Source organism: Rana temporaria, chromosome 3 (genome assembly GCF_905171775.1).
Source record: "Rana temporaria chromosome 3, aRanTem1.1, whole genome shotgun sequence".
In the NCBI taxonomy this organism is placed as follows: Eukaryota; Metazoa; Chordata; class Amphibia; order Anura; family Ranidae; genus Rana; species Rana temporaria.
Genome location: NC_053491.1, coordinates 127,932,801 through 127,949,224, shown reverse-complemented (window position 1 = coordinate 127,949,224; position 16,424 = coordinate 127,932,801). Strand labels below are relative to the sequence as shown.

Below are 16,424 nucleotides of genomic sequence, written 5' to 3'. Positions count from 1 at the left end.
CGCCGATCTACGTGAATCCGGCTAATAGAATTTGGTAATAAAAAGTTGAGAAAAGTTCTTGTTTAATCTGCTTTTATTAAGGTTTCAGTGTTGTAAAAATGTTGAACATCACATCATATTGTCCTAGTGTTGTATATGTAAAACAGTAGTAGAACATGGAGGATGGAGGGTAGAGGCGGAGAGTAAGTAGGGCAGAACATGGGTGAGATGACAATATGTAAAGCGCTGCGCAAACTGTTGGCGCTATATAAATCCTGTATAATAATAATAGGCACACCCTAAGGGCTTATTTCACATTAAATACTCAAATTATATGTTCGAGGAAGCAGAAAGTCTAAACTGAAGTATAATGGCAGTAGTAGTTGCTGATAAAGGTATAATAATGTTAAACCTTCCAGTATGAAAAAGTTGTCTTGGGTTATTGTCAGGCTAGGTGTTTAAATACAGGCCAACCATCAGGACCGTGAGAGCTTGGGGATGTTGAGAACAATTCAACATGCTCTAATTTAAATGCTCTTCGTAAACTGTTCATCCAAAAGAAGGAAGTTTGGTTTGCTCTAAAGGAGCCTTACATACAGTGTATACGTTTGAAAGTGTTCCGAATGTGTTCCGAATAGAAATCAATGGTGCGACATACGTGGGATGTTCTAGCTGGCAGATTACACGTTAAAAAGTAAAGTTTATTGTAACCCCCCTTTTTGAGTCTGAGGATCTGGGCAGAGTAGCTTTCCATGTCACAGTATTACAGAGGCCTTTGAAGTGCAGCCACAGGAGGAGTGGAGCCCTGCACGCTACATTATACAGCTTGGAGCAGCTGGAACTCTGCACAACTCTCAAAACATCTTTTTCTCTTTGTGTTTTACAGGAATTGATAGATGTTGACAGTGAGGTTGTTTTTGAACTGGCAGCATACATCCTGCAGGTAACAAACTTTTCTTTACACTCTCTTACATGTTAATAATATGGCGTCATCGGAGCAGATAATCAGATCAAAATCTCTGTCCTTTAAGTCATACATACAAGAAATGCATTCAAAGTTTGACATTACCTAGAGGCAGGGTAACATTTCCTTTTTCTTCAATATCCAGATGGTGTGTCAGGTAACGAAGGATGTGCTAATTTCTGTTCGTATATTTATGCATCATTTATTTCACTTGGATATTTGAAACGCTTAGGGGTCAATAACTAAAAGGGTCTTCTTAAAATTATAACTGTGCCCTAAAAAATGGAGGCTACAAAAGGGAGCAAGCATGCTCTCAGTCTGTAAATCAGTATGTGTATCTGCAAACAGCAGAAAGCTTGTCCCTAGATTTAATGGAGCTAACATTGTATTTACATCCTCCATCCTATACTTTTCCTCCACTGCTCCTACTGACTTTTCAAGAAGCACTGGAGGGTGTAACTTGGCCTTAAAGAAGCACTGAAGGGTGTACATTGGCCTAAAATAAGCACTGGAGGGTGTACATTGGCCTTAAATAAGCACTGGAGGGTATACATTGGCCTTAAAGAAGCACTGGAGGGTGTAAATTGGCCTTAAAGAAGCACTGGAGCGAGAGGGGGCAGGGCCAAACCACAGCTCTGTGTCTGAATGGATACATGAAGCTGTGACTTGGGTGCCCCCAAGCTAGATGCTTGCTGTAGGGGGGAATTAACAGGAGGGAGGGGCCAGGAGCACAGAACAGGCGCCCGAGAAGAGGCGGATCTGGGCTGCTCTGTGCAAATCTACTACACAGAGCAGGTAGTTTGTTATTTGTATTTAAAAAAAAAGAGACTTTACAATCTTTTTAGCCACTTTGCGACCGCCGTCCGTCATTATACGTTGGCTGTTTTAAGAGGAATACCATTTGTTATTACAGCAGATAGCTGCCATAAGCCCGGTATCCTCTTCTTCAGCAGGCGGTCCGCTTTCAGATAAAAGTGGTCTCTGCAGTGGATTGGCTGCAAGATCCCTTTTTCAGGGGCCGGGAGACCATCGTGCTCTGGTGGTCTCCGCCGCTTACCGGAGCCACTAGTAGCAGCAGAGTCAATCGTGTCCTCTCCCCTGTTTGGCTGGCTGCAGAGAGAGGGGAAGATGGCCCCCACTCGGCTCCATAGCATTGACTGTCAGGAGCGACGTCAAACGTCACTTCCGCCCAATGCTCCTAACCTCCCTGGCGGTATGATTCTGTCTGGAATTACGTACCAAAAGCAGTACAATTATTTTGCAAGGAAATTTGGCGTTTTATACTGTAGGCCTGTAATTTTTAGAAATAACTCACTTAAATCTGACCAAACAAGAGTCTTGTAGGCATCCCGGGTATGATTTTTTTTTTAAAACAAAATTATAAATTATAATATAATAAATAATTATAAATAATTATAACAAATAATAATATAATTATAATAAAAATTATTCAATAATGTAATCAACTCAAAATCACTGAAATGTGTTCAGTTGCAGAATTGTCGCTGTCATTATTATTTTTTTTTTTATGACGAATTTCCCCACAAATCGCTATCGCACATTTCTGCAAATGATTATAATTTATTATCGCTGTTTTCTAGCTGATCTAAAACCATTTTTGACATAAAGGGACACTTTTGGTTGCTATGGACAATCTACAGTTTGCAGGGAGAAAGAACCGTTTTTATTATATAAAAGTACATGTAGGACACTGGGCAGACCACTAGGGACAAGGGGGGTGTGTATTTTTTACATACAGTACTGTAATCTATAAGATTACAGTATACTGTATGTAAAGTGTTTGTTTACTTTTTTGAATTTGGCACCGTTCTCTGCCCCCGTGCGTCGTAACGTTGCAGGGAACGGAGATCGGCGGCACACGGGGACACTGTGAATCGAGCGAGGAGGTCCCGCTCGCTCACACAGCGGGGTGGCATCGCTGGATCCAGGGACAAGGTAAGTAACTTGCCTGTGGATCCAGCGAGAAGGTAAGCCATAGCCGCTCGCTGTATCACTCGGCCCCACCCCTTGGCACGCTGCGTCACTGGATGTGATTGACAGCAGCGCCAGCCAATGGCTACGCTGCTTTCAATCCATCCGCTCTAGCCAATCAGCGGCCAGGCTGAGCGGCGAAGAGGACGTCGGGACCGAGTGCGGGACTTTCGAGGGGTCAGGTAAGTTTAACGGGGGGCCGGTATACTCTGAAGTTTTGTCACCTTAATGCATAGAATGCATTAAGGTGAAAAAACGTTTTCCTTTACAACTCCTTTAAGTGGTTAAACAGAATGTATAGATACATTTTCCTAATCACGTTGAATCAGAGGAAGAAAAGCCCAGCTCCATCTCTTTTTTCCTTACAACCATGGGAGGTTTCAGTTAATCAAAGGCAGTCAGAAAGTGTGCAACAACTGCTAGGCTTTCTTAATAGAAAGCCCAGTATGCTATACAAAAAGCTAGTAGTAGCTACTCACATTCAAGTGGACTTCTTCTGTAATGTTGAAAACATATCACAACTTGTCTGCTACTCATTAATAAGTGGTGACACATCTTCCATTGACTTTAATAAATGTCTTCATAGAAATATTTACAAAAACTACTTGGGGACTCACTATACGGTGAATGTTTATCATTCAAATAAAGGCTTCATAAGGAATGGGAGAAGAAATATAAAAGACCGGTTTAGAAACTTTCGTAAATGAACTAATCCAAGCTGGTATGGTAGAAACTAGAGGAAAGTGGACCTGGGCCCACATTCTCATTGTAATCATCTCTAGCTCCCCCTAAATAAGTATACTCTAATCTTATATGGTAGTGAGCGTGTTCTCTAATTAGCTGTGCTTGTAAGTGGCTCTGAAATGAATTCAACAAGTCTGGAAAGAGCCATGCAACAAGATTACTATTGTTGAAGAGACATACAAAGTATCAGTAGAAATCGAGTGTTGCTAGGTGACGTTTTTTATTTTTTGATTGCCAAAGGGAGACATTATAATTAAATACAAACAGATCAGGGATAAAAGCATCCTAGCAACCCACTAAGCATTAAGTACCATTACATGGGAATATAAAGTAAGGCTGAATAGCCTTTGGAATGCATGGATTTTCTGCATCATTAAATTAGTCTTCCATTTAACCATGATCCTGTCCCTTCCCCCCACACTCCAATAATGTTTCAGCAATATTAACACAGGACAGCACTAATTCTCTGGACCTCTAGTAGTTTCAGCAGAATTCTTAACCACCGTTTCATAGACGTTCAAACTAGACATGTGCATTCGTTTTCATCCGAATGCCTTTTCGTCAGAATTTCTGGGATTTTCATGTTAGTTTTAACAAACAATGACGAACGCGCAGAATCTTAAATTCCGAAAGATCTGAAATAAAAAAATGCTTTATTTTCATATACATTATATTTTCGTATTATTGCGACAATAGTTTGATATAGATAGATAGAAGATCCACTTGGGCTGATCCCTTACTTTTTTCATGAGCATCCTTACCCCATGAGGCGAAATCTTGCATGGAGCTCCAGACTGAGGAAGGTTGATGATTATTTTGTATTTCTTCCATTTGCAGTTATTCGCTCCAACAGTTGCTTCTCACCAAGCTTTGTGCTGATTGTCTTGTAGCCCATTCCAGCCTTGTGCAGGTTTACAATCTTGTCCCTGGCATCCTTTGCCAGCTCTTTGTTCTTGCCCATGATGGTTAGGATTGACTGGAAGAAGGAGATTCAGTGGACAGGTGTCTTTTATATACATACAGTAGGTGAACCCGATTTTGTGTCAATCTCGCTCTCTTTCTCAGCGAGATTGAGCACCTACGAGCCCCATCGCGGGAGCCAGCGCCGAGCTGGCTTGCCGCGATGGATACAGAGCCGTCATAGAAGCGACGGGAGATCCGACTTGGATTCCCGCCAATTCTACACGTGTGCGGCGTTTGTTATGAATCCTGAAGGGGAAGTCCCCGCCGGATTTTAAATAAAAATCCGGCATGGGTCCCCCCTCAGGAGCATACCGGGCCCTTAGGTCTGTTATGGGTTGTAAGGAGAGCCCCCCTACGCCGGAAAAAACGGCGTAGGGGGTCCCCCTACAATCCATACCAGACCCGTATCCAAAGCACGCTACCCGGCCAGCCAGGAAGGGAGTGGGGACGAGCGAGCGCCCCCCCCCCCCCTCCTGAGCCGTACCAGGCTGCATGCCCTCAACATGGGGGGGTTGGGTGCTCTGGGGCAGGGGGGCGCACTGCGGCCCCCCCCACCTCAGAGCACCCTGTCCCCATGTTGATGAGGACAGGGCCCCTTCCCGACAACCCTGGCCGTTGGTTGTCGGGGTATGCGGGCGGGAGGCTTATCGGAATCTGGGAGCCCCCTTTAATAAGGGGGCCCCCAGATACCGGCCCCCCACCCTAAGTGAATGAGTATGGGGTACATCGTACCCCTACCCATTCACCTGCAAGAAAAGTGGTAAAAACACAAATAAACCACACAGTGTATTAAAATATTTTATTTTTCTGCTCCGGAGGCCGCCCCCTGTCTTCTTTATTAGCTCTTTTACCAGGGGGGGCTTCTTCTTTGACGTCTTCGGGTGGGTGGGGGCCGCCGTCTGGTTCTCTTCCACCGCCGGGGGGGGTGGCTTTTAAAAAAGCCCCCACCCCCCCGGCGGGTTTCCTCCGGCGTCTTCGGCGGGGCTCTTCTTCTTCCGCTATCCCGACGGGTCTTCTTCCGCTATCCCGACGGGTCTTCTCAACTCTCCGGGGTTCTCCTTCTGTCTTCGCCGCTCTCCGTTGTTGACTCGGCGCACCCCGGTTCTTCGTCTCGCTGTCCGGTGTCTTCTTCCGTGATGTACGTCTTCTCCTTCCGTGCTGTGATGAGTTCTTCTTCCGTGCTGTGACGTCATGTTCTTCACTTCTCTCCTTCTCCCGATGTTGCCACGCCGGTCCTCCTCGCTGAAATGACGGATGCGCGCCTTGCATCGGACCTATATAGGCCTCACAGTCCCATCATGCTCTGTACCTACCCATGTGATACCTACCACGTGGGTAGGTATCACATGGGTAGGTACAGAGCATGATGGGACTGTGAGGCCTATATAGGTCCGATGCAAGGCGCGCATCCGTCATTTCAGCGAGGAGGACCGGCGTGGCAACATCGGGAGAAGGAGAGAAGTGAAGAACATGACGTCACAGCACGGAAGAAGAACTCATCACAGCACGGAAGGAGAAGACGTACATCACGGAAGAAGACACCGGACAGCGAGACGAAGAACCGGGGTGCGCTGAGTCAACAACGGAGAGCGGCGAAGACAGAAGGAGAACCCCGGAGAGTTGAGAAGACCCGTCGGGATAGCGGAAGAAGAAGAGCCCCGCCGAAGACGCCGGAGGAAACCCGCCGGGGGGGTGGGGGCTTTTTTAAAAGCCACCCCCCCCCCCGGCGGTGGAAGAGAACCAGACGGCGGCCCCCACCCACCCGAAGACGTCAAAGAAGAAGCCCCCCCTGGTAAAAGAGCTAATAAAGAAGACAGGGGGCGGCCTCCGGAGCAGAAAAATAAAATATTTTAATACACTGTGTGGTTTATTTGTGTTTTTACCACTTTTCTTGCAGGTGAATGGGTAGGGGTACGATGTACCCCATACTCATTCACTTAGGGTGGGGGGCCGGTATCTGGGGGCCCCCTTATTAAAGGGGGCTCCCAGATTCCGATAAGCCTCCCGCCCGCATACCCCGACAACCAACGGCCAGGGTTGTCGGGAAGGGGCCCTGTCCTCATCAACATGGGGACAGGGTGCTCTGAGGTGGGGGGGCCGCAGTGCGCCCCCCTGCCCCAGAGCACCCAACCCCCCCATGTTGAGGGCATGCAGCCTGGTACGGCTCAGGAGGGGGGGGGCGCTCGCTCGTCCCCACTCCCTTCCTGGCTGGCCGGGTAGCGTGCTTTGGATACGGGTCTGGTATGGATTGTAGGGGGACCCCCTACGCCGTTTTTTTCGGCGTAGGGGGGCTCTCCTTACAACCCATAACAGACCTAAGGGCCCGGTATGCTCCTGAGGGGGGGACCCATGCCGGATTTTTATTTAAAATCCGGCGGGGACTTCCCCCTCAGGATTCATAACAAACGCCGCACACGTGTAGAATTGGCGGGAATCCAAGTCGGATCTCCCGTCGCTTCTATGACGCGCTTGCTGGGATGTGCTGTCACTATTCCAGTGAGTCTGAGATGTCGGCGAGATCTCGGCACCCTGTCGCCGAGTATCAGCGCGACGCTGTCGTGCTAAAAGCACAATATCACAAACACCTACTGTAAAACGTTTTTTCTTAAAATCACCTTCTTAAATTGACAGGACTAATCTGTGTATCACATGAGCACATACCGTAGCCAGTCTGTGGGAGCCAGAATTATTGTTGTTTGGTAGGGGATCAAATACTTATTTTACTCACTAAACTGCAAATCAATTTATAACATTTGTATCATGTGTTTTATCTGTATTTTTGGTTGATATTCTGTCTTTATCATTTAAAATACACCTATGATAAAACATTATAGACCCTTCATTTCTTTTTAACCTTCCTAGCGGTATTCCCGAGTCTGGCTCGGGGTGAGATTTTTATACCAAAAGCGGTATCCCTGAGCCAGAATCGGGCTTGCCTCGCTGCAGCCAGAGACAAAGTTACTTACCTTGTCCCTGGATCCAGCGATGCCACCGCGCTGTGTGAGCGAGCGGGTCCTCACTCGATTCACACAGTGTCCTCCTGTGCCGCCGATCTCCGTTCCCTGCGACGTTACGACGCACGGGAGCGTAGAATGGCGACAAATTCAAAAACTTAAACAAACACATTACATACAGTATACTGTAATCTTATAGATTACAGTACTGTATGTAAAAAATACACACCCCCCTTGTCCCTAGTTGTCTGCCCAGTGTCCTACATGTACTTTTATATAATAAAAACTGTTCTTTCTGCCTGCAAACTGTAGATTGTCCATAGCAACCAAAAGTGTCCCTTTATGTCAAAAATGCTTTTAGAGAAGCTAGAAAACAGCGATAATAAATTATAATCACTTGCAGAATTATGCGATATCGATTTGTGGGGAAATTCGTCATAAAAAAATAAAAGTAATGACAGTGACAATTCTGCAACTGAGCAAATTTCAGTGATTTTGAGTTGATTACATTATTGAATAATTTTTATTATAATTATATTATTACTTGTTATAATTATTTATAATTATTTATTATATTATAATTTATAATTTTGTTTTTAAAAAAATGTCATACCCGGGATGCCTACTAGACTCTTGTTTGGTCAGATTTAAGTGAGTTATTCCTAAGAATTACAGGCCTACAGTATAAAACGCCAAATTTCCTTGCAAATAATGGTACCGCTTTCAGCACCTTTTTTCTGAAATAATCATACCGCCAGGGAGGTTAAGTGGGCAAACTTACAGAATCTGCAGAGAATCAAATTATTATTTTCCCCGCTGTATTTCAATAAAAGTTTTGCGCCTGGAGTTCAGCTCTAAAATGTTACCCATGGTTGTAGCTCTTCTATACAGTAACAATGCCTTTCAAAGACAGGGAGTAGAGCAGCTGTGTAACAGACCATTCAGGTAAATGTTCTCCTAGAACTACTGCATCTAAAAATCACCCAGACAAATGTGAACTACTGGATCAGATAATTGGAATGACTGTTTCGCTGCATGGGAGATCAGTAGCCTGATGGGGGTTAAACATACTCAATAGTTTTATTTCAGTTATGTTAGCATAAATGTGTGCTGGTTTCAAAATGCAGAAGTATAACATTTTTGTAACAATGTCACTGGAAACTTTCACTTGCACCAATAAGTCAAACTCGCTTTATTTTTTCTATTGCCGACTGACACTCCATGCAGATCAATGAAGCTCTGTGATATTCGACAGTGCTGCTACTTCTGCTCATTATGGGCCAAATATAGGCTTCCTATAGCTGCCTGTGGAGCAAATTAGGCCCTGGGAAGAAATTCAACCATTGAAAGACTGCCAATTAATGGAAGCCAGGCAAGAACTTTAACATTGTGAAATGGCAAACTACTGTCAATTTATAAATGTGTCTCAGCACAAACAAGTGAATTCACATTTCTCTTTCAGTTATTTTGCTATTCTTTAGAAGCCACAGAGCAGACAACAAACAATTGCTTCCTTAAAAAAACATTGCAGTGGCTATACAAACGGCCAAAAGAAATAAAGGCAACAATTGACTATGCAGCAGGAAGACAACAAAGGAAATAGTGACTGTTGGCAGGGTTTAGAGCTCAAGTGATCAAGATTATTATGCACTGTGGGATTTAATAAAATAATACATATATAAGTACCTCTATGCAAACTATTCTTTACAACCAACATGGTTGATGCAAGGCTTTTATCATATCATCAATCATCTTACAATAAGAGACTGAGACAGTCTCTGGGACTGACCTTCCTCCGTCTTTAAAACCTCCAAATATGGACCATGATTGAATAGTGCCATTCTCAATAAAAAAAAATCCCTTACCCTTAAATTACTGAAATGTTTTACTTTCTCTTACACTCAGGCTCAAGGTGTGTAAGAGGACATGGGGGCACACTATGAGATTGGCAAGAGGCTAATAAGGATGTTTAACTCTCTTCCACAATTGGTGGTGGCTGCAGGGAGTATGGATATTTTGAAGAGACTCTTGGATGTGCATTTTAAAAAGCACAACATAAAGGGATATGGGAAATAATTATAGACACTGACTCATGTGCACCTATACAGGTTGAACTGGATGGACTATTGTCTTTATTTAACCTTAACTTATGTAACTTTCCAACAAAATTGTAGACAATAAAAGTCATTCTTTATAGTTTAGTAGCTTAACGCTGAAGCTTAGCTAAAAAAAAATAATCCCCACAGCTTTAGTCATACTAGTTACCCGTGATAAAGTATGTACCATGTTGTGCAGGTACCTGGATACTGGACAATTCTTACCTGCAGGGATGCCTGTCCTCTTCCTGGCAATTACATTTTGGCGCTACATTGGTTAATAGCTTAGGGTTTTCAAGAAGAACAGTATTACAGATGGCCATATCACCTATAAAAACCCCTCAAACCAGGTCCCTTCTCTGAATTGTTACAAAATAACCAAAAATCACATAGTATTAACGAAAGAAAAAAGTAATAATAATAGAGGGGAGTCATCCGTGCAACTATTTAGATATTTGAAGGTAAAAGCCCAGATTTGACTACCACCCCCAATGCCTGACACTAAAGTAAAAGATTTATAATTGTTACTTTATCACAATTCTCTCTTATGTTAGCCTGGGACATTGAAAAAATCTGAAATTATCATTTAAATTACATGCAGGCCTTATTTAATGAGATGCAAGGAACTGTGTAGCCACTTAGCTGTATAATAATAGGGATGGTAAATGTGACTTGCATATTACAGTAGTAGCTCTCCGTGACTCTTTAATATGTTTCATGCGACAATATATAATCATATATAATGGACAATAAACGAATCTACAGAAAATATTAATTATAATGCTTCACAATTACTAAAACCTTTTTTGTTCTCTTTTAGGAGGCAAAGGGAGATTTTTCAAGGTATGGTTGCCATCTTACAATTGTTTCATAAATAATTATATATACATTGTGGTGTGTCGTTTTGAATGGTGTTGCTATGTATGGTTAAGAATGGTCCAAACTGTGCAGTTAAAACCAAAATTTCTTCAAACCTGCACAATAAATATAACTACCTATGATACTTATGAAATAATATTAAATTGTGTCATACTTTGTTTCACAGGGGCACTAAAAGTACGTTTCAGTCAGGGACCTGGGTAAAAATAGTCAAAAGTCATTCAATATGTATAAGTTATTTACCGTAACCACAGTCAGTTCTGCAACCAAAAGCATACCACACGTCTGACAGGTGACAGGATCTCAGCCAGATATTTGGCAATGCTCATAAATGGTTCCATATGTATACTGTCACTGAGCTCATTGGCAGAATGTGTTGAGATACTTTTGTTGACTGCATGTCACTGATATCTAATCCATGTTCATTAGATGATGATCACAAAATTCCTGCACCCAAATGGAATTTTAAAATAATTATGTACTGTTTTGGAGAATTAGGCTTACTATAGACATAAAATAGTGCTGGTAGATTTGAGATCATTCTTTCCTACAAAAAAATCCTTTATGCAAAAGGTCCTTAGGAAGATCATTCATTCAAAATACATATAAGTTGGAACCAGATAATATCAAAATAGTGTTCTTGTACTCTCCAGATCCCAGATGACCATACTGATGCACACATGTACTCGGACTAACAATATCTCCTATGGCTTCATTCATTAAAATGAATAATTAGAATGTTTGGGTCTTTATAAATTCAGACAAACCAGAACAGGAAGAGATCTGCTCTCATTGGTTTAGGTGCCTGGGCTTGTATTTTTTAAGAGACCTCTCTGAGATTTTTTGTGTTATTGGTTCTATTCTTAGGCCATTGAAACAATGAGATGAGTTCTACCTATAATTTCTTTTTTTTACAAAGAGAATTACTCTTTATTGGAAAAATGTATGACATATAACAGCGACAAGCATACACAGTTACATATAGCAAGTGAAAGACTGAGTCATTCCGACAAATAAGACATCAATACATTGTTCAATAACCAGAGGGACTCATAGGTAGCAACAGCCACCCTGAAGGGAATCAGAAGAAAAGCCATTCTCTAGGACAAAATTATGTACAATCCACCCATGGCTGCCATATTGTTTTGTATTTCTGGGGAAAATTTATATTAATATTCGTCAGTTGTATATTGGCAAAACCCCATTGATGGTCGATTCCCTGGAGGATATCGTAGGAGGAGAGGGGGAAGCCCACTTAAATAGTATTTATTTTTTTGCATAAAACAGCAAGTATGAAATCAGAAGCTTGGTACATCTAGGTCGTTGCTCATGGTCATGAATACAGAGCAATGCCAATTCAGGTGTACAAGGGAGAGACAGTTATAGACAGGAATTTATAGAATCAAGAACCTCCGTCTAAAACTGTGCTACCCTTGGGCAAGTCCAGGACATATGAAAATAAGTACCTTCAGCCTTGTGACACCTGGTACAAATCGAGGAACGATGTGGATAGATTCTGCGCAATATCTGTGGCGTGAAATAAACTCTATGGAGGAATTTCGTCTGTGTCAATTTGTCTTTGAAGGCTATCATCAGCCCAGAGCTATCCTCAATGTACACCTCCCATGCCATTGTTCCCAGAGCCTATCCAATTTACTAAGGAGAGCCAGATAGAGCACACATAGGGGCTTAGGCAAAGATTCCTGCACCAGAAGATCTTCTATTGGGTCAGTCTCGAGTGTAGGGGAGTTTGGAAACTGGGAGCATACAGCATGTTGCAATTGGAAATATCTAAAGTACATCCAGCGAGGTAGTCTAAAGTTAACCGACAGCACCCCAATTGATAGAAGTGGTCCGGTAGGCATAATATCCTTCAGTCCCTGAAACCAATACCTAGCCCAGATCTGCGGGTCTGGGAGCACAATGATATGTGGAAGGCAGGGATTACCCAACTCTGGTTGAAGAGGAGACCAGTAATCAGGCTTTGCAAATCGAGCCCTGGTGGCCATCCACACCTGCAGCGTCAGTCTAGTAGGGAGTGGAAGGGATGAGTAGGCCCTCGACCCCTGTATATCAGGTTACCTAGTTCTGTGAGGGACCCCAGTAAGACCGCTTCTAGACAAACTTGTCTTATAACCCACAAACCACCACGAACTATAATGAGTACTGCCACCCAAAAGTAGATTTGATAGTTAGGAAGGGCCAACCTGCCATAACTAACTGGGAGCTTAAGGGTGGATCTCACCAGATGTGGAGCAGCCCCCACTCATAGAAAAGAACCTACACAGCCATCTACCTTCTTAAAAAAAAAAAAAAATTTCCACAGTATGGGGCAGTTACCAAACACGTATAGGAATTTAGGGAGAATTTTTTTTTATATATATATTGATATGGCCCAGAACATTTAGAGGTAAATTACTCCAGGAGGCGCATCTATCTTTCAATTGTGATCGCACAGGATGGATATTCAGGTCATAAAATCTATCCAGATACCTCAACACCTTGATACCCACATACCTAAATTCCTCAACCCAACCAAGGGAGTAGGAGAAGCCAAGTTTCTAGAATCCTAGTCTAATGGAAATAAGACCGATTTACTCCAATTAATCCTAATCTTGGAGAAATACCCAAACTCGTCAAAGATAGCCAGAGTGGCCTGCAAGGAAGAATTTGCATAATTTAGATCAGTGGTCATCAACCCTGTCCTCAGGGCCCACTAACAGGCCAGGTTTTATGTATTACCTTGGGGGGATTCAGACTAGAATACTGCAATCACTGAGCAGCAAATGATATCGCCTAAGATGTATTTCAGTTATCTTGCAAACCTGGCCTGTTAGTGGGCCCTGAGGACAGTGTTGATGACCACTGATTTAGATAGAGCAAAGTATCATCCGAATAGTGAGATCTTCTCCTCCAGAGGGGTGATCCGCCAACCCTCGACAAGCCTGGAGTTCCTTATAAGGATGGCCAATGGTTCAAGCTCCAGGACAAATAGGCTCGGTGACAGAAGGCACCCCTGTCGAGTGCCTCTGGCCAAGGGAAATAACACAGAAACCCTGTCATTGGTGCAGACATGGGCCTATTTATTAAGTGGGGGAGTGAGTTTGATCAAAACATGATGTATTTACCCAAATCCCTTCATTTATATGATATCAAAGAAGGACCTAAAGAGGTGAAATAAGAAAAAATATACAATTCCCCTGTAAAGGAAAGAAAATCATAATTAATAGATTGATATTAAACTTTTAAAAAAAAATTAAGTCTTTGGGCTTTAGAGTATTCAGTGATACGATATTTCTGCATCAGTGGAGGCATTCTATGCATGGTTATTAGGCATTGGACACTTTATATATTTGGATAAAGCTACAATTTTCGAGCTTAAGAGCCGGTTCACACGGAGGCAACCTGGGATCCGACTTCATGTCGTCCCAAGTTGCCCTTAAGTCGCGCAGTGGAGAAAATGAATGGAAGTGAATGAGAGCCGTCTTAATGTACACTACTGAAGTCGCTCCGACTTCAGAAAAGGTTCCTGTACTACTTCAATCCGACTTCTAGGCAACTTGTAGGCAACTTGTACCCATTGATTTCAATGGAAGTCGCCGCAGAAGTCGGATCACTGTCTTAACTGAAGCAAAAGTACAGGAAGATAACATACATTTCTCAGGCAAACCCCTCCCTCCCCCTCCCTCCCACAGAGCTGATTGTTGTTTGATTGGCTACTGGAAAGCCTCCTGTCCTGGAGGAGACTTGAAGTTGCCTTGTACTGTCCTGGAGGCAACTTGAAGTTGCCTTGTAAGTTGCCTGATGATTCATACTCAAGTCGTGTCCAAGTTGGCTCCCAAAGTCGTGCTAGAAGTCGTGTTGCCCCTGTGTGAATGGGCTCTTACACTTAATTACACTTAACATTCCTATTGTTTACTAACCCAAGTGAAGTTCATTCCTATTGATCATTAAGAGGGACCCTGGATTAGAGTCAGGCTTACTGTATCAAATTTTTATGAATGGGCCAACATACGTTATATATTTTGTGGACAGGAAAGCGAGTCAGGGTTTAATAAGTTTGATTTCTTTAAATATTACACTGGTCTTTCATCTCCGCACCTTCTCAAAGACCACAGCCTGGCTCATTCATTAATTCCAAACAAGTTGACTTCTAAGTTGAGTTGGCTCTGTTAACATTTCCAATGTTGTGGAACAGCAGAATGTAGCTCAAAATAAGCAATAATATATTTACTTGCTTTTCAGTTAGCAGACAAAATATTAAATATTAATGAGATATATATATATATATATATATATATATATATATATATATATATATATATATATATATATATATATATATATATATATTAGATTTGGTTGTTAAAAAGGGACATTGGAGATATTAGAAGTCACACAGCCCTGGATTCTACTGATCTGAGTATGGCGGCGCTTGATCTCTATTGTAACACGGCTATCAAGGCTTGTTAGATCTTTCACAAACTTTAGATCATAATTTAATTCTTATATGTAGATTCCAATTTTCATTTACCCAAACTAGAGTTGGTTTCAAGCAGACACATATCTTTCCAGCCGGCCTTGTGTGTTGAGGAGATGGTAGCATATAGCCGGAGAGTAAACAGTACAGCAAACATTTCTAAATTGTGTATAATAATATATAATTATCATCAGATGCCTTCCACGTAATAACCAATCTTGCCTGTTTTCAATCATGGCTTATTTAGAGAGATCTGTTTCTTCCTCATGTGAACTGCAGCATTTAGAGGGAGCTCAGGAATATCATATGTTACAGAGATTTTTTTCATCATTTAACCTTTTCATTTCTGACAAGTCCTGAGAAATATGTGGCTGAAGGATACCCAGCTGGTAACGATTTGAAAAAGAAAAACCATCCATGGGTCCCGTTTCCTGCTTTCTTAAAAGAAAAATCCATGGGGTCCGACCTTAAATTTCCCTTTCATTGTCATGGGATCATATTTCATGCTGAAGCCAGTGAGATCTCTCATTTATAAAAATGAAATTGCTAAAGCTGCTCCTTTAATGGACAGTGATACATAGCAGCCATAGTGGATGCTTTAGGGACATGTTTAGCACTGGTCTATGTTACTTTTTAGAAAGACTATTACACAAAAGGTATTATACGCAAAAATGAGCCACAATAGCACACTGAAAGCAAACTTTCATGTGTACCACCAGAATAGTATATGTTGTCATATTTATCCATTACAAATTTACCATTACTCTGAAAGAGCCAATGGTCTGCATTGCCATACTACCAGATTAGGCCCGCCTGTCCCCTCTGCCTCTAGTTGGCTTGATAACTTCAGCATTACTATGTTACTTTCTTTGTATTTCTATTAACATGTTGGATTAAAGTAAAACTAGAAAATAAAGTAAACCTACACACAGCTTAAGAACCCCATATTATGCAATGTCAAAATTCTAAGACCTCGTACACGCGACCGAGTTTCTCGGCAAAAACCAGAAAGAAACTTGCTGGGAGATATTTTTTTGCCGAGGAAACCGGTCGTGTGTACATTTTCATCAAAGGAAACTGTCGAGAAACTCGACGAGCCAAAAAGAGAGCATGTTCTCTATTTCCTTGACGGGAATGGAGAAAATTGGCTTGTCGAGTCTCTCGACAGCCTAACAAGGAACTCGACGAGGAAAACTATGTGTTTCGCCCGTCGAGTTTCTCGGTCGTGTGTACGAGGCCTGAGACCTTATCATGCTAGAGCATTGCTGGGGAAACATGCTAAATTATTATTATTATTATTATTATTATTATTATTATTATTATTATTATTAAACAGGATTTATATAACGCCAACAGTTTACGCAGCACTTTAC

At 42.2% G+C, this 16,424-nt stretch overlaps 1 protein-coding gene across 5 annotated transcripts in view; it reads left to right on the top strand.

Annotated features, from left to right (window-relative positions):
• FRMD4A (FERM domain containing 4A) overlaps positions 1–16,424 on the top strand; it is a 562,831-nt gene that overhangs the window by 430,091 nt on the left and 116,316 nt on the right. For all 5 annotated transcript variants that reach the window (XM_040343418.1, XM_040343417.1, XM_040343415.1 and 2 more), the window contains exons 6-7: positions 866–922; positions 10,513–10,535. In XM_040343418.1, the coding sequence (XP_040199352.1) occupies positions 866–922; positions 10,513–10,535 (80 nt within the window). The remainder of the gene's footprint in view (positions 1–865; positions 923–10,512; positions 10,536–16,424) is intronic.